The following is a 14,347-nucleotide window of genomic DNA, read 5'->3' on the forward strand; positions in this document are numbered from 1 at the left end:
GAGGCAGGCGGATCATGAGGTCAGGAGATCGAGACCATCCTGGCCAACATGGTGAAACCCCGTCTCTACTAAAAAATACAAAAATTAGCTGGGCGTGGTGGCATGTGCCTGTAGTCCCAGCTACTTAGGAGGCTGAGGCAGGAGAATCTCTTGAACCCAGGAGGCAGAGGTTGCAGTGAGCCGAGATTGCGCCATTGCACTCCAGCCTAGGCAACAAGAGTGAAACTCGACAGAGTGAGACTCAAAAAAAAATCGAAAGGATCAATTAAGGTGTCATCAGGTGTGTGTGTGTGTGTTTAGGAGAGTAGGATGGGGAAGACGGTACTATCATCTGTGACCACAAGGTGGCAGCAGGGACAGACAAGGAGAAACAGAAGTCTCTGGTTGGTGCTCACATCCAGAGGGGCTGGGGATGGGCAAACCTGGAGATCAGGTTGTGGAAGGAGGTGGGCCCTTTACATGACCTCCTTTGCTAGGTGGAATCCCTGTTACCGCAGGGCCAATCCCCTGTGACCACCTGTCTCTTTATCAGGTCTTTATGGAGGCTGTTTTTTGCCACTCTGCTGGCAGGAAAGGCATTGTGAGCTTGGGTGGTGATAGTGTGTGTTCCACATGGGGGAGAATGGGAGGCAAGGGGTGTGTCACATCCCCAGATGTGTTCATCGGGCAGGGTCACCTGCACAGGGCAGCTTACTCAAAGGACATCAGTGCCTGTTGAAAGCAGTGTCTCCCACCCTCGGCTACTAGGATTGTGGTTGCAGGTGCCTCTCAGGAGAGGCTCACATCTGTGGCTGGGGAGCTGGCCAAAGACCAGGCAAAGGACGCTGGACTGGGGCGGGGCAGGGGCAGGAAACACAGGATGGGGCAGCTGCCTCTGGAAGCAGCCAAAATGTCCCCAGCTACAGGAGGAGTGAGTAGAGGATTAGGTGACAGTCCCCTAACAGCCCGGAACTAACACCCTCCCCCCCTCACACATGCACCCTGGCCTGCCCCCTCCAAGCCTTCCAGAGCTCAGAATAATCCTGAGAACCAGGCAGCAGGATGGCAGGGGCTCCTCTTGGGGTCCTGCTCCTCTTGGGGCTCCTCGGTATGGACAGGGGCCGGGGTGGGAGGCAATTGGTCACACAGATACCGACATAAAGGAACTGGGAAGGCAAAGACAGAGACCAAGATGAAGACTGAGACACAGTATTTGGTTCCCAGGCACAGTATAATTGGTTTAGGAGACAGATACGGATAATACACAGCCTCAGAGGCCTGTGAGGACCCAGGGGAAGCAGAGAGGAGAGGTAATTCAGCCCCTTCATTATTGCCAATGACCCTTCCTGCTTGACCCCATCGCAGGCAGCGGTGTGGGGAAGAACGAAGAACTGCGTCTTTATCACCATCTCTTCGACAACTATGACTCAGGAAGCCGGCCAGTGCGGGAGCCTGAGGATACTGTCACCATCAGCCTCAAGGTCACCCTGACGAATCTCATCTCACTGGTAAGATATCCCCACCCTCATCACAAGCCAAAAACCCCACTTCTGGCCCCAACCACTGAGCTTGGTCCTAAAGCTCACTTCTGGCCCTGAAATCTCACTTCAATCATCCCCATCTCCCATCTGCAGAATGAAAAAGAGGAGACTCTCACCACTAGCGTCTGGATCGGAATCGTGAGTCAAATCTGGGGAACAGTGTTAGGTCTTGTCCAGGGGCCTCCTTTTCCCCCACACCCCTCCCAGGCAACGCCAGGTGGGAGATGCAAGGTACGCGTCCTTCCGTCCCCCACCCCTTAGGATTGGCAGGATTACCGACTCAACTACAGCAAGGACGACTTTGGGGGCATAGAAATTCTGCGAGTCCCTTCAGAACTCGTGTGGCTGCCAGAGATTGTTCTGGAAAACAAGTGAGAACCGGGCCGGACGCCAGGCTGGAGGGAAGCCAGCCTGGGGTAAGGGCTGGACTTGGTTGGGGAAGGGGGGGTACTCCGAGAGGGTGCAGATCTGTGCAAAAAGCTCGGTTTCCCCGAGCCCACAGTATTGATGGCCAGTTCGGCGTGGCCTACGACGCCAACGTGCTGGTCTACGAGGACGGCTCCGTGACGTGGTTGCCTCCGGCCATCTACCGCAGCGTGTGCGCCGTGGAGGTCACCTACTTCCCCTTCGACTGGCAGAACTGTTCGCTTATTTTCCGGTGGGAAGAGTCAGTCCGAGGCCCGGATGGTTATGGGAGGGGCCTGTGTAGGGCGGGGCCAAGTGGAAGCACTGCCCTCGGGGCGGGGCTTCGCGCTGGAGGCGGAGCCAGTTGTAGGCACAGGGTGGGACGCTGGAGCGGGGCCCGAGGTAGAGGTGGGAACAGTGGCGCGCGGGCTGGGCCTGGGTGAAGGGGTGGGGCCTCGCGACCCCGCTAGATCCCAGCTTCCAGGGCAGGGTCTGAGGCTGGGGCTCGGGTCAGAGCTTGTGGGGTGGGCTCCCGGCCCTGGCTCCGCAGCTCTCAGACGTACAATGCCGAAGAAGTGGAGTTCACCTTTGCTGTGGACGACTACGGCGAGACCATCAACAAGATCGACATCGACACTGAGGCCTATACTGGTGAAGCCCCCGCCTGCTCAGAAAAACCCACTTCTAAACGGGATCCAGAGAGGGGACTTCCAGGGTGGGCTTGCCCCAGACCAATGCCACTGGAGGATGACTTCCGCAACCGGGTTTAGCTTACCCCTGTCCTGAAATCATTCTCGATCGTTACTCTAGTCCTGCCTTCTGGCTTTCCATACCCTCAAAGAGAATGCCCTTTTCTGCCCGAATTGCCCCCACCCTGACGGCCCATGACCCTGGTGCAGACAGCCGCAGCCTCCTCTTCAGCCCGCCGTCAGCCGGCTGACCCTGCCCGCGTCCCGCAGAGAACGGCGAGTGGGCCATCGACTTCTGCCCGGGGGTGATCCGCCGCCACGACAGTGGCGCCACCGATGGCCCAGGGGAGACTGACGTCGTCTACTCGCTCATCATCCGCCGGAAGCCACTCTTCTACGTCATTAACATCATCGTGCCCTGTGTGCTCATCTCAGGCCTGGTGCTTCTCGCCTACTTCCTGCCGGCGCAGGGTAAGCAGTGGCCCCGAACCCACACCCAAACCTGGGCTCGGTGCCGGGAGGCGGGGCCCGCTCTCACCGGCTCTCCCTCCAGCCGGCGGCCAGAAATGCACGGTCTCCATCAACGTCCTGCTCGCCCAGACCGTCTTCTTGTTCCTCATTGCCCAGAAAATCCCAGAGACGTCTCTGAGCGTGCCGCTCCTGGGCAGGTGAGGGCAGAGCAGGTCTGGGCGGTGCCCCCCGCAGGGGCGTGGCCAGTGTGAAGGGCGGGGCCAAGGGGGGGGGTTGTCGGATGGGGGCGTGGCCAAAACCCAGAGACCCCGGGAGAAGCTCTGGCTGTCTCGCCCCGCCCTGGGCTTTATTCGGACGCCGGGTGGGGCTGGGACGGGGATGGAGTCCCTGGTTCGCCATCCTCCTCACTGCTGCTGGACGTCACCTGGAGGTCTCCTGAGTAGCTCTGTTGAGGGACGGTCCGGCTCAGTGCCTCCCTAGCCCCGCCGCCGCCGCCGCCGCCGCCGCCTCTGGCCCCCAACTCACCCCGCATCCCGAGCTCACTGGTTCTCCGGGGATTCCGAGGCCTAGCTGCTGTTGCCACTGTCGCAGGAATGAGGCAGACCCCTGCAGACCCCGTCCACACAGGCATAGCCACGCTCCTTGGACTAGAAGCCGGGCGCCGGCGCCCACCGCAGCCCCAGCTTGTCGAGTCCCCTGCCCCGCAGCCTGGGCTACCCGGCTCAGAGCTGCACCCGGATCCCCGCCGTCTGGGGCTGGGCCCGCGCTGCTGTCTAGTCGCCGCGCCTCCTGCTGCAGCCACAGGGCTGAGATCTGCATTGGGAGCACAGTGGTTAGCGGGGAGGCGGAGGTCCTTGCTCCCGCTGCCCGATCGCCGCGTATCCTGAGCCCCCCAGTACCCCACCTCTAACAAGGTGGCGCCGAAGCTCACGAGGCTGGCTGCGGCTTCTCTTAACACCAGCCCCAGGGTGGGCTTCGGGGCAGGCAGCATCCCCTGCATATTCAGCTCCGGTGGCTCCAGGGATTTCAGCTCTCTGAACCTCTGCTCCAGATATTCATGGGCTGCGGCCACGGAGAGTTCCAGGGAAGACAGAAGCGGGGGCTGGAGGGCCACCTGGAGAAGGAGCAGAGCAGTAGCAGGGCAAGGGTCACAGGGCGCGCAGGAGACCTACCCAGAAAGTCTCGAGGTGCCGCCCTCGGCGGGCGTAGCCTCACCTCGGTGGAGCTGTGGAAGTGGTAGATCCACATCAGGGTGTCCAGGGAGCTGGGGGTTCCCTTCATGGCTGCCACAAGTGGTAGGACGGAAGAAGGACTGGGGGATGCGTCTGTCGTCGCGCAGGGGGCGCAGCTGGAGGGCGTAACCAACCCGTGCCAGGAGAAGCCGTGTTTGTGAGGTCAGAGCGCGTGGCGCCTTCCGTAGCTGGGAGGGGGAGCGGTGATGTCACGCATTGCGGGCTTCTCAGGTTCCTTATTTTCGTCATGGTGGTCGCCACGCTCATTGTCATGAATTGCGTCATCGTGCTCAACGTGTCCCTGCGGACGCCCACGACCCACGCCATGTCCCCGCGGCTGCGCCACGTAAGTGCGGAGGGGGCGGTGCGGCCCGGGTGGGGGTGGAGCTTACTACTAACCCCGCCCCCTAAGCCCCGCCTCTAACCCAGGTTCTCCTGGAGCTGCTGCCGCGCCTGCTGGGCTCCCCGCCGCCCCCCGAGGCTCCCCGAGCCGCCTCGCCTCCAAGGCGGGCGTCGTCGGTGGGCTTATTGCTCCGCGCGGAGGAGCTGATACTAAAAAAGCCGCGGAGCGAGCTCGTGTTTGAGGGGCAGAGGCACCGGCACGGGACCTGGACGGGTGAGCACAGTGGCCTGGCGGGCTGCGGGGGGTACCTGCCACGGGGGAGGCTCCTAACGGCCCACCCCGGTGTTTTCCCCGCCAGCTGCCTTCTGCCAGAGCCTGGGCGCCGCCGCCCCCGAGGTCCGCTGCTGTGTGGATGCCGTGAACTTCGTGGCCGAGAGCACGAGAGATCAGGAGGCCACCGGCGAGGTGGGACGGGAGCCAGAGGCGGGTGGAGCGCGGCAGAGGCCCCCCACTGTCTCCCATGCAGCTGGCTCCAGCAGCTGCCTCTTTACTGACTGTGCCATCCCTTCCCCAGGAAGTGTCCGACTGGGTGCGCATGGGGAATGCCCTTGACAACATCTGTTTCTGGGCCGCTCTGGTGCTCTTCAGCGTGGGCTCCAGCCTCATCTTCCTCGGGGCCTACTTCAACCGAGTGCCTGATCTCCCGTACCCGCCGTGTATCCAGCCTTAGTGCGCACCGACTTCAACTTCCCACCCATCTCCAGTAGGAAACTGATTCTGAAAAAGTAGGCTGCCGCCACCACGGCATTATGATCCCTTCCCACGGCTGATCAATCTGTATTTTGTGAACTTTACAAGAAGAATGGTGTGTGCCCACCCCTTGGTGTGTGTAGGCCTGGCCCCAGTCCAGGGGTCAGCAGGAGGAAACGATTCACACAGGCTCTCAGGTGCCAGTGTTCCAGAAAGCAAGGACTGCCCTTCATTCAGCCTTGCTGACCTCCCAGCCTTTCTCAGGCCCAGCCCCAGGGGACTCTGGAGGCTGCCAGCTTGTGAGCTACCTTTGTTCATCTCATAGCCAAACAGGAGACCCCTTTGCAGGACTTGCACACAGGGAGGCTGGAGCCAGGAAACCCTCTTCTTCCCTGGTCTGGCTCTGCTGGAGCTGGTGGGAACCAAACCCCTTCAGTGCCGGTGGCCCTCTGGCCCACAAGTTTAGGGCTGAGGCTGCCCTGGTCCTCCTGCAGTCATTTCTTCTAGGTTTTCTTGGCCCAGCACTGCCCATCCCAACCCCCATGAGGCTCACTCATTGCAGATCCCAGCCCACCCTGCCCCTTTCTTCTGCACCCTGGAGGCTCTCTCTGCCTAGTATACAGGACAGAGAGAGAGCAATAAAATGGGGCCTGCATGGTGGGAGCTGGTTGAATTGTCTTTATTAACAAACAGGATATCCAAGGCCACTACATTGAGGAGGGGTGGGGGGAGGGAGGAGGAGGGTTACTTGCTGCTCACACTATATACAGATGCAAGCAAGGGGCGTGGAGAGTGAGGGCTCCCTGCTCCCTCCCTCCACCGGGGAAGGGCATGGGCTAGAAGGAGGAGATGGGGGTTGGGAAAGGGGGGAATGTTTTGGCTGGCGGGGTCCCCCCTCCATTCCCTGGAGTTTGGGGAAAGGGGAATCATTAAAGTGCTTTCAGAAAATGAAGAAATGGTCCCTGCCCCTGGAGTGGCTGGTGACCCCCCAAAAATCTAGGGCCCAGTGACCCCCCCCAGGGTCTGGTACATTCAAGGGGGGAGCCGGCTCCCCTGACGTGCAAATAAAGGGGTCCAGGGCCCTGCCCAGTCAGCAGCAGTGGGGTAAGGGGTTCAAGCCCCAAGCACTCTCCTCTTAAATGGAGAAAAGGGGGAAGGGGCTACGCCCACTCAATTCCTGGGAAGGGGAAGCTGTGTCCCTCCCCGGAAGCTGGGGACAGGCACAGTTTTGGGAAGAGGACATGTTGGGGAAGAGGATGGTCACGTGATCACGAAAGCATCAGGGGTCAGAGGTCACGTTCCCAGCAGGCTCCAGTGAATCAAACCAGTAAAAGCAAAAGCCCAGGGAGGGGAAAGAGGGGCGGCCCAGGAAGCCTGGCTGCAGGGGGAGAGCTGGGTCCAGTGTGGGACAGCCCCAGCCCAGGGCCCCGTCACCAGTTCATGATGCAGTTACGGTTCAGAGTCATGAAGTAAACTTGGCTGCTGCCCCCAGAGCGGACTGAGGCAAAAAACACCTGGGTGGGGCAAGAGAAGGAGTCACCACGGGCTGGGGTCAGGGGTCTCAATTAACTGGGAGAGGGGAAGAAGCGGGGAGAAGGGAAGAAGGGGTGGCAGAAGAGGTGAGGGGGAGAGAGAGACTGCAGGAGGCGACTCACAGTGCCCCTCACCCAGAGGAAAGGCCAGGATGTTAGGGGAGAGGGTGCACTACCAGCCCCCTGGGCTCCAGCTGGAAAGTCCTCACAACTGAAGGGAGCGCAGGGCAGTGGTAGTGGCTGACTGCCTTCCGAACTCCCAGAGGGGCCCGCTTTCAGGGAGACACCACGACCATCCTCTCCCCAGACCTCTGCCCAGGGGCCTGGGGTCACGGCAGCCGGGACGGCAGGGCGTTCAGAGGGAAGGAGACTCCCACCTTGTCATTCCGCTCACACAGGAACTTGAGCCTCTGGGCTCGTTTGTGCATGAAGACCCCGTCCAGGTGGCCCGTCTCCACAGAGCGGATCTCAATGGCTTTCTCACCCCAGCCCATTATCTGGTTGGAGCAGATGTAGGCTGTGGGGAAAACAGGTGAGGGGCTGAGCAGGCTGCACCCCGGGGCCACCTCAGGGGCATGTGGCTGGGAGGGCGGCAGCTCACTCACCCACAGAGGTGGGCATCTCTCCCCACTGCAGCACCACATCCTTAATGATCCGCCCGTACGTGTTGACGTAGACACCCTCGTCCTCGTAGCACAGCAGCATCTCCATGCCGTCGGTGTTGGGGAGGAAAATGATGGCATGGGGCGTGATCTGGCTCTGGATCTGGGGAGAAGGAGGTGGGCTGGAGTCTCCGTGTCTGGTGCCCAGACTGGGCGAACCCACTCCTCCAGCAGCCCCGCCAAGCTCACGTGCACAGGGATGTAGATGTCATAGCTGTTCCCCGAGTCGACATCCACAGCATGGAAGCCAGCACTGGAGCCATAGATGACCTTGAGCCGCTGCCCCTCCTCTACTGTCAGGTCGACCAGCAGAGGGCGGTGAGGGAGGTCGGCAAAGGACTGCAGAGAAGCGGAGGAGAGGAGGGCTCAGGGGCACGGGGAGAGGCGCTGGGACTCCAGATGGTGCTAGGGGCCGAGGCTGGGGTTACCTTGAAGGCCATGAATTTGTGGTAGGGTTTGGGGGCCCAGGCATACACCTCCACGGAGCTCTTGAGGGCGATGACCAGGAACTTAATCCGCTCGTATTTCACTGGGGGCCGGAGAGAAGAGGGATGCTGAGGCTTCCCTTCTTGGGCCACGGGCGCCTCCCCGTGGTCTGTCACTACACTGCCCCACCCAGGCCCCAAGTCCCTGGCTCCCAAGCTTTCTCAGCCACTAGACCCAGGCCCATTTCTCTCTCTTCATGAACAAGTATGCGCTGGCCACTCAGCGGGGACATCCTCACCGACACGGTAGTGCCCGCAGCCCTCCATGTCCCCGACGGTGGTCCAGCCCTGCTTCTTCTCCACTTCTGGGTCATTGTGCAGAATCTTGTTCCGGAGCCAAGACAGGTAATACACCCGCAGTTTGTTCCTTTTCCCTGAGGGACGGACAGACAGACACACCCCCCCGTTCTCATCTGAGGCCCGGCTGCCACCGCCCCGGCCTCCTCTGTCGGCATGCCACAAGGGGTGAGAAAGTGCCGCTTCACCTTCCAGTGCCTGGACCAAGGCTGCCCTCCTCCCGGGCAGAAGACGGTGACAGCGCCAGGGAGCTGACCCCTCCTCCCTCCCCCACTCGCCGCACCTGTACCTGAGATGGTGATGAGCAGGTTGAGCCCCTCCAGCACGTCCATCTGCTGGAAGCGTCGCCGCCCAATGAGTCCGTACACCTTGCCCTGCCCACTTCGGTCCAGCAACATCAGCCCGTTCTCCGTGCCCACCAGCAGGTTGACCCCTGCAATAGGAGCCCTTGGGCAGGTCAGAGGCTCAGCCAGGCCCTCGCCTAACCAGGAGCATGGGAGCCACGCCAGAGCCCCCTCAGCTATCCCTGCCCTGGCTTACCCCAAAGGGCTGCACACAGAATCTCAGAGTTGAATCGCTTCTTGTACTTCCGGATCTCAGGGGTCTCACTGTGGGCCCGGGTGTTGGTGGGATTCACGTTGACCACAGAACCCTTCCTCACGTCGTACTGCAGCTGGTCGAGCCGAGTGCCTTCTCCACCCACTAGGGCTGCCAGAAGGAGGAGGAGGCGGGAGGAGGGGCTGCAGCTTCTCACCCCATCTCTTTCTACCTCCATCCCCTATATCAGGTCTTGGCGCCTCATAATACACAGAAAGGACAAAGACGGGAGGAGAAGGGGTGCACGGGAGAGGGGGATAGAGTGCTGGACCCCCCTTTTGAGTCAGAAGGCCTGGCTCAAGTCCCATTTCTGTCACTTGCTAGCTTTGAGTCTTTGCCCAGGTCCCCTGGCTACTGTGAGCATTTTCTCTCCTGTGGAGGGGTCGCAGAGGCCCTTCCTTCTCTCTTTCCCCGGGCAGGTGCTAGGGCCCAAGGGAGAGGTCCTGTGGCTTTGTGAGGCTGCGTCTCAAGACCATCATGCTCCCCTCCAGGCTGCCTCTGGACCCCAGCCTCATGGCAGGTCTGTCCTCCCGTCCTCACCTGTGATGGGGATGGTGTCCCCACTGCCTCCAGGCTGGTAGATCCCTAGATCCACAAACATCGTGAACGAGCTCTTGCCAGGAGCCTTTACCAGCCCACGAGACTGGTACTGTGGTGGGGGGGACAGCAGTCAGGCAAACAAGTGCAAGTCCAGCTGCGGCCCTGCCCCTGCTGCTGTTCCCAGGCTCCAGCTCCCCAACTGGCACCCCCATTGTCCAGCTCCCAGCGCTCCGCCCCATCCTCCGCCGTGACTCAGCACCCAGACCTCCTGCCCACCGCCCGGGCTCTTCTCTCCCAGCGGACCTGCCTCCGGCCCACTCACGTCACTGCTCCCATCCTTCGAGGGCGGGCTTTGGCCTTTGCTGTTCTCGGTGGGTGAGTGGCTGGGCTGCACCACGTCAGGCAGGTTTGTATACCCGTTGCTGTCAGCATGCAGCAGGTTCCGCTCCTCTTCAGGGGTCTACAGGACAGAGGGCAGGGTCGGCACGGGGCTGAGGAGGGCACACACAGGTACAGGGGAGGCAGTGGAGGCTCACTCACACGCTGGACCACCATGGTGCCGCCCCCGTATGGGGGCTGGGTCCCGGTGATCTCCTCGACGTCGTGGACCACCATGGTGCTGACGCTGTCTGTATCCCCATCGCTGCTGTGAGAGAGGAAGGTGGGGCCTCTCCAGGTCCTGCCCGTGGCCACAGAAGTGCCAAAGGCAGCAGATGGCAGCCAAAGCCCAGGCTTTTGTCTCTATTCAAAACACAACCTGCTCCACCCTCACGGGGTAGTCCCTGTTCCACCGTGAGGTGCTTCCCTGCATGGCACACAGGGCAGGCTGGCACAGGAGCAGACAGGCACTTGAAGAGGCCACCCCACAACACACAGGGCAGCGGGAGAGAGACAGGAACCTGCACCCTCACCCCACTCTCTAGAGAAGGACGCTGTTCTCCCTCAGACTTGCCCCAAAGCCCTACCTCTCCCCCACTGCCACTTCCCCTCCCTCCCTGTGCCTTGGAGTGGGAGGGCCCCACTCCCGATGCCGTACCGGCCCCCAGGGGTGTCTCTGCTCCCCTCTGATGGCCCGCCTTCGCCTTCCTCCTCGTCATCCTCACTGCTCTCCACCTCCTCGCTGGACGATGAGTAGTCCATGGCCTTCTTGGGAGGCCGAGGGGCCTCGTCCAGGGTCCGCTCTTTCAGCAACACGAAGTCCTGCAGGGAGGAGCCACGTGAGGGGCAGGGAGAAGGTGGGCCTGGGTGGAGGCAGACAAAGGGTGCTGGGACACCCCAGCAGGGTGACAGGAGGGGCCCCCACAAGCAGGCTCATCTCACTAACCTCACCAATTGCTCGCTTATAGCTCTGGGAGGGGCCGCAGGGGAAGAAAGAGCCAGGAGAGATGTTAGGAAAGAGGTTAGAAAAGGTTAGTAGCATGAGAAGCACCAGTCCCTCCATCCCCACAGCCCTTCCCAGTAGATCCGCGGAGACCCCCCCTGGCACCCAGCTCCCTGGGGCTAAGCCCCAAACCAGGATGAGGCAGGCGGTGCCGGCCACCAGGCGACTCACTGCGGGCCGGCCTGGCCGCGAGCGGTGGTCATCGGGCTTGGCTTTATCCCCAGGAGAGAGCACTGGGGAGCTGTCCAGTTTGGAGGAGGCTGGACATGGCAGGGTGGAAGAAGAAAGGTCACTGATGCCTGGACAAGGGATGGCCTCAAGCCCACACCTGGGCTGACCCCTTGCCCCCGAGCCCCAGAACTCAGCCCCGAGTTCCATACCCACGCAGGTCCTCCCTGTCCCGGTGGGTGTCCCAGTCCAAAGCCACCAAAGGCAGGGTCCATCCTGATAAGACTCCAGGCCCAGAGCAGGCTGCCCAGCCCTGGCTCACGTACCTCCCACGCGGTTCCGCTCCAGTGAGCCGGCCTGGGGGAGGTGCCCGTGCGAGGCTGGGAGGACACTGTCCGAGCGTTCCCAGCCAGGGTCGCTCCTCCTGAGGTCGGGGTTACTGTTGGGGGGCAGAGTCAGGGTCAGGGAGGCAGGGTGCTCCCCTCTCTGGGGTGCTGTGCTGCACTGCAGAGGGAGCCATCACCAGGGAAGCAGGTGGCAGAAGTGAGAGGTGGGAGTGAGTCGGGGGACGACTCCATTACCTAGAGGCGTTGGGCGGGCCAGGGGGCTGAGCAGGGGGCCCTGGAGGCTTTGGGGTGCCCCGCTCTGCCCGCCTTTGCAGATAGATTTGCCAGGCGGAGTTGCTGCGAGGTCTGTGAAGGGAGCACAGGGGTGCCGAGGGGGCGGGGGGGCGCTGAGGTGATGGGGCTGGGGCTTGCCCACCCCTAGGTGGGTAGGCTGGTAAAGTCCCTGTGCCCCCCTACTCCCTAGGCTGTCCTCAGACCTCACCCAGGCATTGCCCTACCCAGGCATTACCTGGCACGGACTGCCTGGGCTGGCCGGGATCCTCCGGCCCCACTGGTGTTAAGGGCAGTGGCGATAGATGAGGTCCTCTGAGGCACCTGTGGAGAGAAGTCCACATGCTGCGAGCTGGCGCTGCGACGGGCACTTCAGAGATGTTTGAGCCTCACCTCTGAGAGGTGAGCTCCTCACTTTGATGGATGAGAAAGCTGAGGTTCAGGGAAGTTAGTGAATACGTCCAAGGTTATGAAGCTGGGAGATGGTTGGAGCTGCGGTTCTAACTCGCAAAGTCTGCCCCTTAGCGGCCTCGAAACACCCTGGGCGTTTCTCCGTTCCCACGCTCCCCAGGGGCATCAATGCCACACCTCCACGTTGCCTCCTCAGCTGGACGGCTGAGCCCTGCTGGGCAGCGCCCTAGCTTTCTCTGGCTTCCCGCCCTGTACTCTTCCCCATGCGGCCCCTTCACTGCCCTCCTTCTCCTCATGACTAGTTCCTTGCTTTTCCCTGGGCCCACAGGCTGTCCTTACCTTGGGTGGGGCCTCGTTATCTGGGCGGACCCAGGCTGGGGGGTTCGGGCTGGGGCCAGGTCCTTCAGAGGTGGGGTCTGAATTCTGGCGGATGACAGCTCCTCGGGCACTGGGCGTGGCAGTGGGTGCAGGGATGGCAGGGTCGGGGTCATGGGAGGCTGGGAAGGCAGCCAGGTTTCGGGTGGGCTGGTCCTGCAGGGACTGGGATCGGGGTACAGGTGCTGCATATGGCTTCAGTGGGACCCGGTGTGCCACCAGGCTCTGCAGGGAGAGACCAGGGAGGGTGGGCTGCCTGCTCCAAGGCAGGTCCCCACCTGCAAATCGGGGTCTGAGGTGGGAAGGGACTTTAGTTGCCCCTTCCTCCATTGAAGGACAAGGGGTTCCTTGAGCCTGAGGACAGCTAAGTCAGGACAGACATAGGCAACAAGAAGCAGGTGAGTGTCTCTGTCCACATAGCCTGTGCTCTGGAATCCTGGCTCAGGGCTGAGCAGGTGTGTGTGTGCGTGTGTGTGTGTGCACCTGGGCTCTGAGCAAAGCTCCCTGTGTCTGCATTAAGACAGGAGTGGGGAGAGACTCACCTTGTGCGGTCCCTCCTGGGGCTCCACCGGCCTCTGCATAGGAGGAGTCTGGGAAAGGGGTCCTGCAGGTCCGGGGGAGGCCTGGGGGATGGAGGGCTCAGGCCCCGTGCTGCTTGGCTTGCTCTTGGCCAAGGGAGAGTTCTGCTGCTTGTTCATCCTTGTTCTCTCTTCTACCTGTGATGTGAAGGGATGTCAAGCAGGCCAGCTCTTGCCTCCCTGTTCTCAAAACTGAGGGTCCCGCCCGCCCTCACCACTCCTGTCCTATGCTGTGTGCTGTGTGCTCCTTTCCCCTGCTCGGTGCCTGCTCCTGTGAACAACCACTTCTTGTGGCTCTCCAGGCCTCAGGCAGTGGGACTGCAGTCTCAGGAGGCAAAGGAGGCAGTGAGTACCTCTCGGGCCCAGGCTGGTTTGTCAGCGGGATTCATGCCCCGACCATAATGGTACAGGGGCTTCCTGTCCCCGGGCAGGAGCTGCTGCTGCTGCTGTTTCTGAAGCTGCTGCTGCTGTTGCTGCTGCTGCAGGGACTTGAGGTAGGCATGCTCCTGCTGCAGCTGCCTCTGGAGACGCTCTGACTGCCGCTGCTCCTCCAGCTGCTTCCGCTTGTATTCCTGGGCCCAAGGGTAGGGAGAGAGGGCTCAGCAGAGTGTGGCCTGGGAGTTAGAGCAGGCATGCCCTCTCTTTTCTCCAACTGCCTAGAGAGGAGATGTATTCCCTTGATGTCTTGGGTGAATCCCTTCCCTTGCAGTGTTCCCATCCCGTTCCAGCAAAGAAGCTCTGAAAAGCATCTTCCCAGAGGACGCTGAGGGACCCGTTACCAGCAGCAGGGCCTGTTCCTGGAGCAGCTGTTGCTGAAGGATCTCGAGCTGTCGCTGCTCCTCCTCTAGCCTGTGACGAATATATTCCTGGGGGGCGGGGTGTAGGGTGGGGGGCAGAGGGCAGGGAAGGAGGAAGAGGCAGAGGAGGGCAGCAGCAGCGAGTTGGAGAAGGAGGAAGGGATCCGCAGGAGGAGGATGAGGGGGTGCAGGGGAAGAGTAAGAGAGAGGTAGGGGAGGGGATGGCATGAGCCCCGGGGGGCCACGCGGCACAGATGGGGAAGAAGAGGGCACAGGGAATGAGGGGGATGAGGAAGGGGCCAGGGAGAGTCAGGGATGGGGTACAGAGATGGGAATGAGGCAGGGAAGGAGGAGGGAGGGGGCCAGGGTTGGGGTTGAAGGGTGGGAGAAAACAGAGAGAAAGAGTGAAGCTAGAAAAGATAGGAGGAATCTGGGTGGGGGGGAGAGAAGGGGGAAGGGCACGGGGAGCAGGGGCGGCAGGCAGCAGGAGCGGGAGG

At 61.6% G+C, this 14,347-nt stretch overlaps 3 protein-coding genes across 9 annotated transcripts in view; 1 reads left to right on the forward strand and 2 right to left on the reverse strand.

The window, feature by feature from the left end:
• The first annotated feature begins 1,036 nt into the window (after nucleotides 1-1,036).
• Nucleotides 1,037-6,360, forward strand: CHRNE (cholinergic receptor, nicotinic, epsilon (muscle)). The gene is made up of 12 exons (XM_011994730.1): nucleotides 1,037-1,087; nucleotides 1,345-1,487; nucleotides 1,614-1,658; nucleotides 1,782-1,891; nucleotides 2,023-2,178; nucleotides 2,476-2,576; nucleotides 2,885-3,085; nucleotides 3,168-3,282; nucleotides 4,549-4,663; nucleotides 4,747-4,933; nucleotides 5,019-5,125; nucleotides 5,235-6,360. Exons 1-12 carry the CDS (start codon nucleotides 1,042-1,044, stop codon nucleotides 5,388-5,390), a joined length of 1,482 nt encoding a protein of 493 aa, XP_011850120.1. The 5' UTR covers nucleotides 1,037-1,041; the 3' UTR covers nucleotides 5,391-6,360.
• LOC105549959 (chromosome unknown open reading frame, human C17orf107) lies at nucleotides 3,373-4,713 on the reverse strand. Of its 2 annotated transcripts, XM_011994729.1 has the most exons (3): nucleotides 4,301-4,713; nucleotides 3,990-4,199; nucleotides 3,373-3,898 (listed from the first exon to the last, which is right to left on the reverse strand). In XM_011994729.1, exons 1-3 carry the CDS (start codon nucleotides 4,364-4,366, stop codon nucleotides 3,551-3,553), a joined length of 624 nt encoding a protein of 207 aa, XP_011850119.1. In that variant the 5' UTR covers nucleotides 4,367-4,713; the 3' UTR covers nucleotides 3,373-3,550. The 2 variants fall into 2 exon arrangements, with proteins under 2 accessions (XP_011850119.1, XP_011850118.1); XM_011994728.1 differs by having other exon boundaries at nucleotides 3,373-4,199.
• The window catches only part of MINK1 (misshapen-like kinase 1), a 41,868-nt gene continuing 33,586 nt past the window's right edge, over nucleotides 6,066-14,347 (reverse strand). For 2 of the 6 annotated variants that reach the window (XM_011994726.1, XM_011994725.1), the window contains 18 exons: nucleotides 13,407-13,625; nucleotides 13,018-13,191; nucleotides 12,440-12,700; nucleotides 11,928-12,013; nucleotides 11,399-11,511; nucleotides 11,076-11,164; nucleotides 10,560-10,723; nucleotides 10,064-10,169; nucleotides 9,846-9,983; nucleotides 9,524-9,632; nucleotides 8,927-9,094; nucleotides 8,676-8,819; nucleotides 8,329-8,463; nucleotides 8,033-8,133; nucleotides 7,794-7,943; nucleotides 7,548-7,707; nucleotides 7,320-7,459; nucleotides 6,066-6,924 (listed from right to left, as the gene is read on the reverse strand). In XM_011994726.1, coding sequence (XP_011850116.1) covers nucleotides 6,841-6,924; nucleotides 7,320-7,459; nucleotides 7,548-7,707; nucleotides 7,794-7,943; nucleotides 8,033-8,133; nucleotides 8,329-8,463; nucleotides 8,676-8,819; nucleotides 8,927-9,094; nucleotides 9,524-9,632; nucleotides 9,846-9,983; nucleotides 10,064-10,169; nucleotides 10,560-10,723; nucleotides 11,076-11,164; nucleotides 11,399-11,511; nucleotides 11,928-12,013; nucleotides 12,440-12,700; nucleotides 13,018-13,191; nucleotides 13,407-13,625 — 2,541 coding nt within the window. In that variant the 3' untranslated portion in view covers nucleotides 6,066-6,840. Of the gene's footprint in view, nucleotides 6,925-7,319; nucleotides 7,460-7,547; nucleotides 7,708-7,793; nucleotides 7,944-8,032; nucleotides 8,134-8,328; nucleotides 8,464-8,675; nucleotides 8,820-8,926; nucleotides 9,095-9,523; nucleotides 9,633-9,845; nucleotides 9,984-10,063; nucleotides 10,170-10,559; nucleotides 10,724-10,847; nucleotides 10,872-11,075; nucleotides 11,165-11,398; nucleotides 11,512-11,653; nucleotides 11,765-11,927; nucleotides 12,014-12,439; nucleotides 12,701-13,017; nucleotides 13,192-13,406; nucleotides 13,626-13,832; nucleotides 13,920-14,347 lie in introns of all 6 variants that reach the window. The other 4 variants (XM_011994720.1, XM_011994723.1, XM_011994724.1 and 1 more) reach the window with 4 other exon arrangements.

Source organism: Mandrillus leucophaeus, unplaced genomic scaffold, assembly GCF_000951045.1.
Source record: "Mandrillus leucophaeus isolate KB7577 unplaced genomic scaffold, Mleu.le_1.0 Scaffold46, whole genome shotgun sequence".
Lineage (NCBI taxonomy): Eukaryota > Metazoa > Chordata > Mammalia > Primates > Cercopithecidae > Mandrillus > Mandrillus leucophaeus.

What these genes read in the sequence shown, in the direction of transcription:
- CHRNE (XM_011994730.1), top strand. Translation starts at nt 1,042, where the DNA reads ATGGCAGGGGCTCCTCTTGGGGTCCTGCTCCTCTTGGGGCTCCTCG. An exon ending in GCTCCTCTTGGGGCTCCTCG is followed by an intron (nt 1,088 to 1,344) that starts GTATGGACAGGG and finishes ACCCCATCGCAG; the next exon opens with GCAGCGGTGTGGGGAAGAAC. An exon ending in TGTCCCCGCGGCTGCGCCAC is followed by an intron (nt 4,664 to 4,746) that starts GTAAGTGCGGAG and finishes CCTCTAACCCAG; the next exon opens with GTTCTCCTGGAGCTGCTGCC.
- LOC105549959 (XM_011994728.1), bottom strand. Translation starts at nt 4,366, where the DNA reads ATGAAGGGAACCCCCAGCTCCCTGGACACCCTGATGTGGATCTACCAC. An exon ending in ACTTCCACAGCTCCACCGAG is followed by an intron (nt 4,200 to 4,300) that starts GTGAGGCTACGC and finishes CTCCTTCTCCAG; the next exon opens with GTGGCCCTCCAGCCCCCGCT.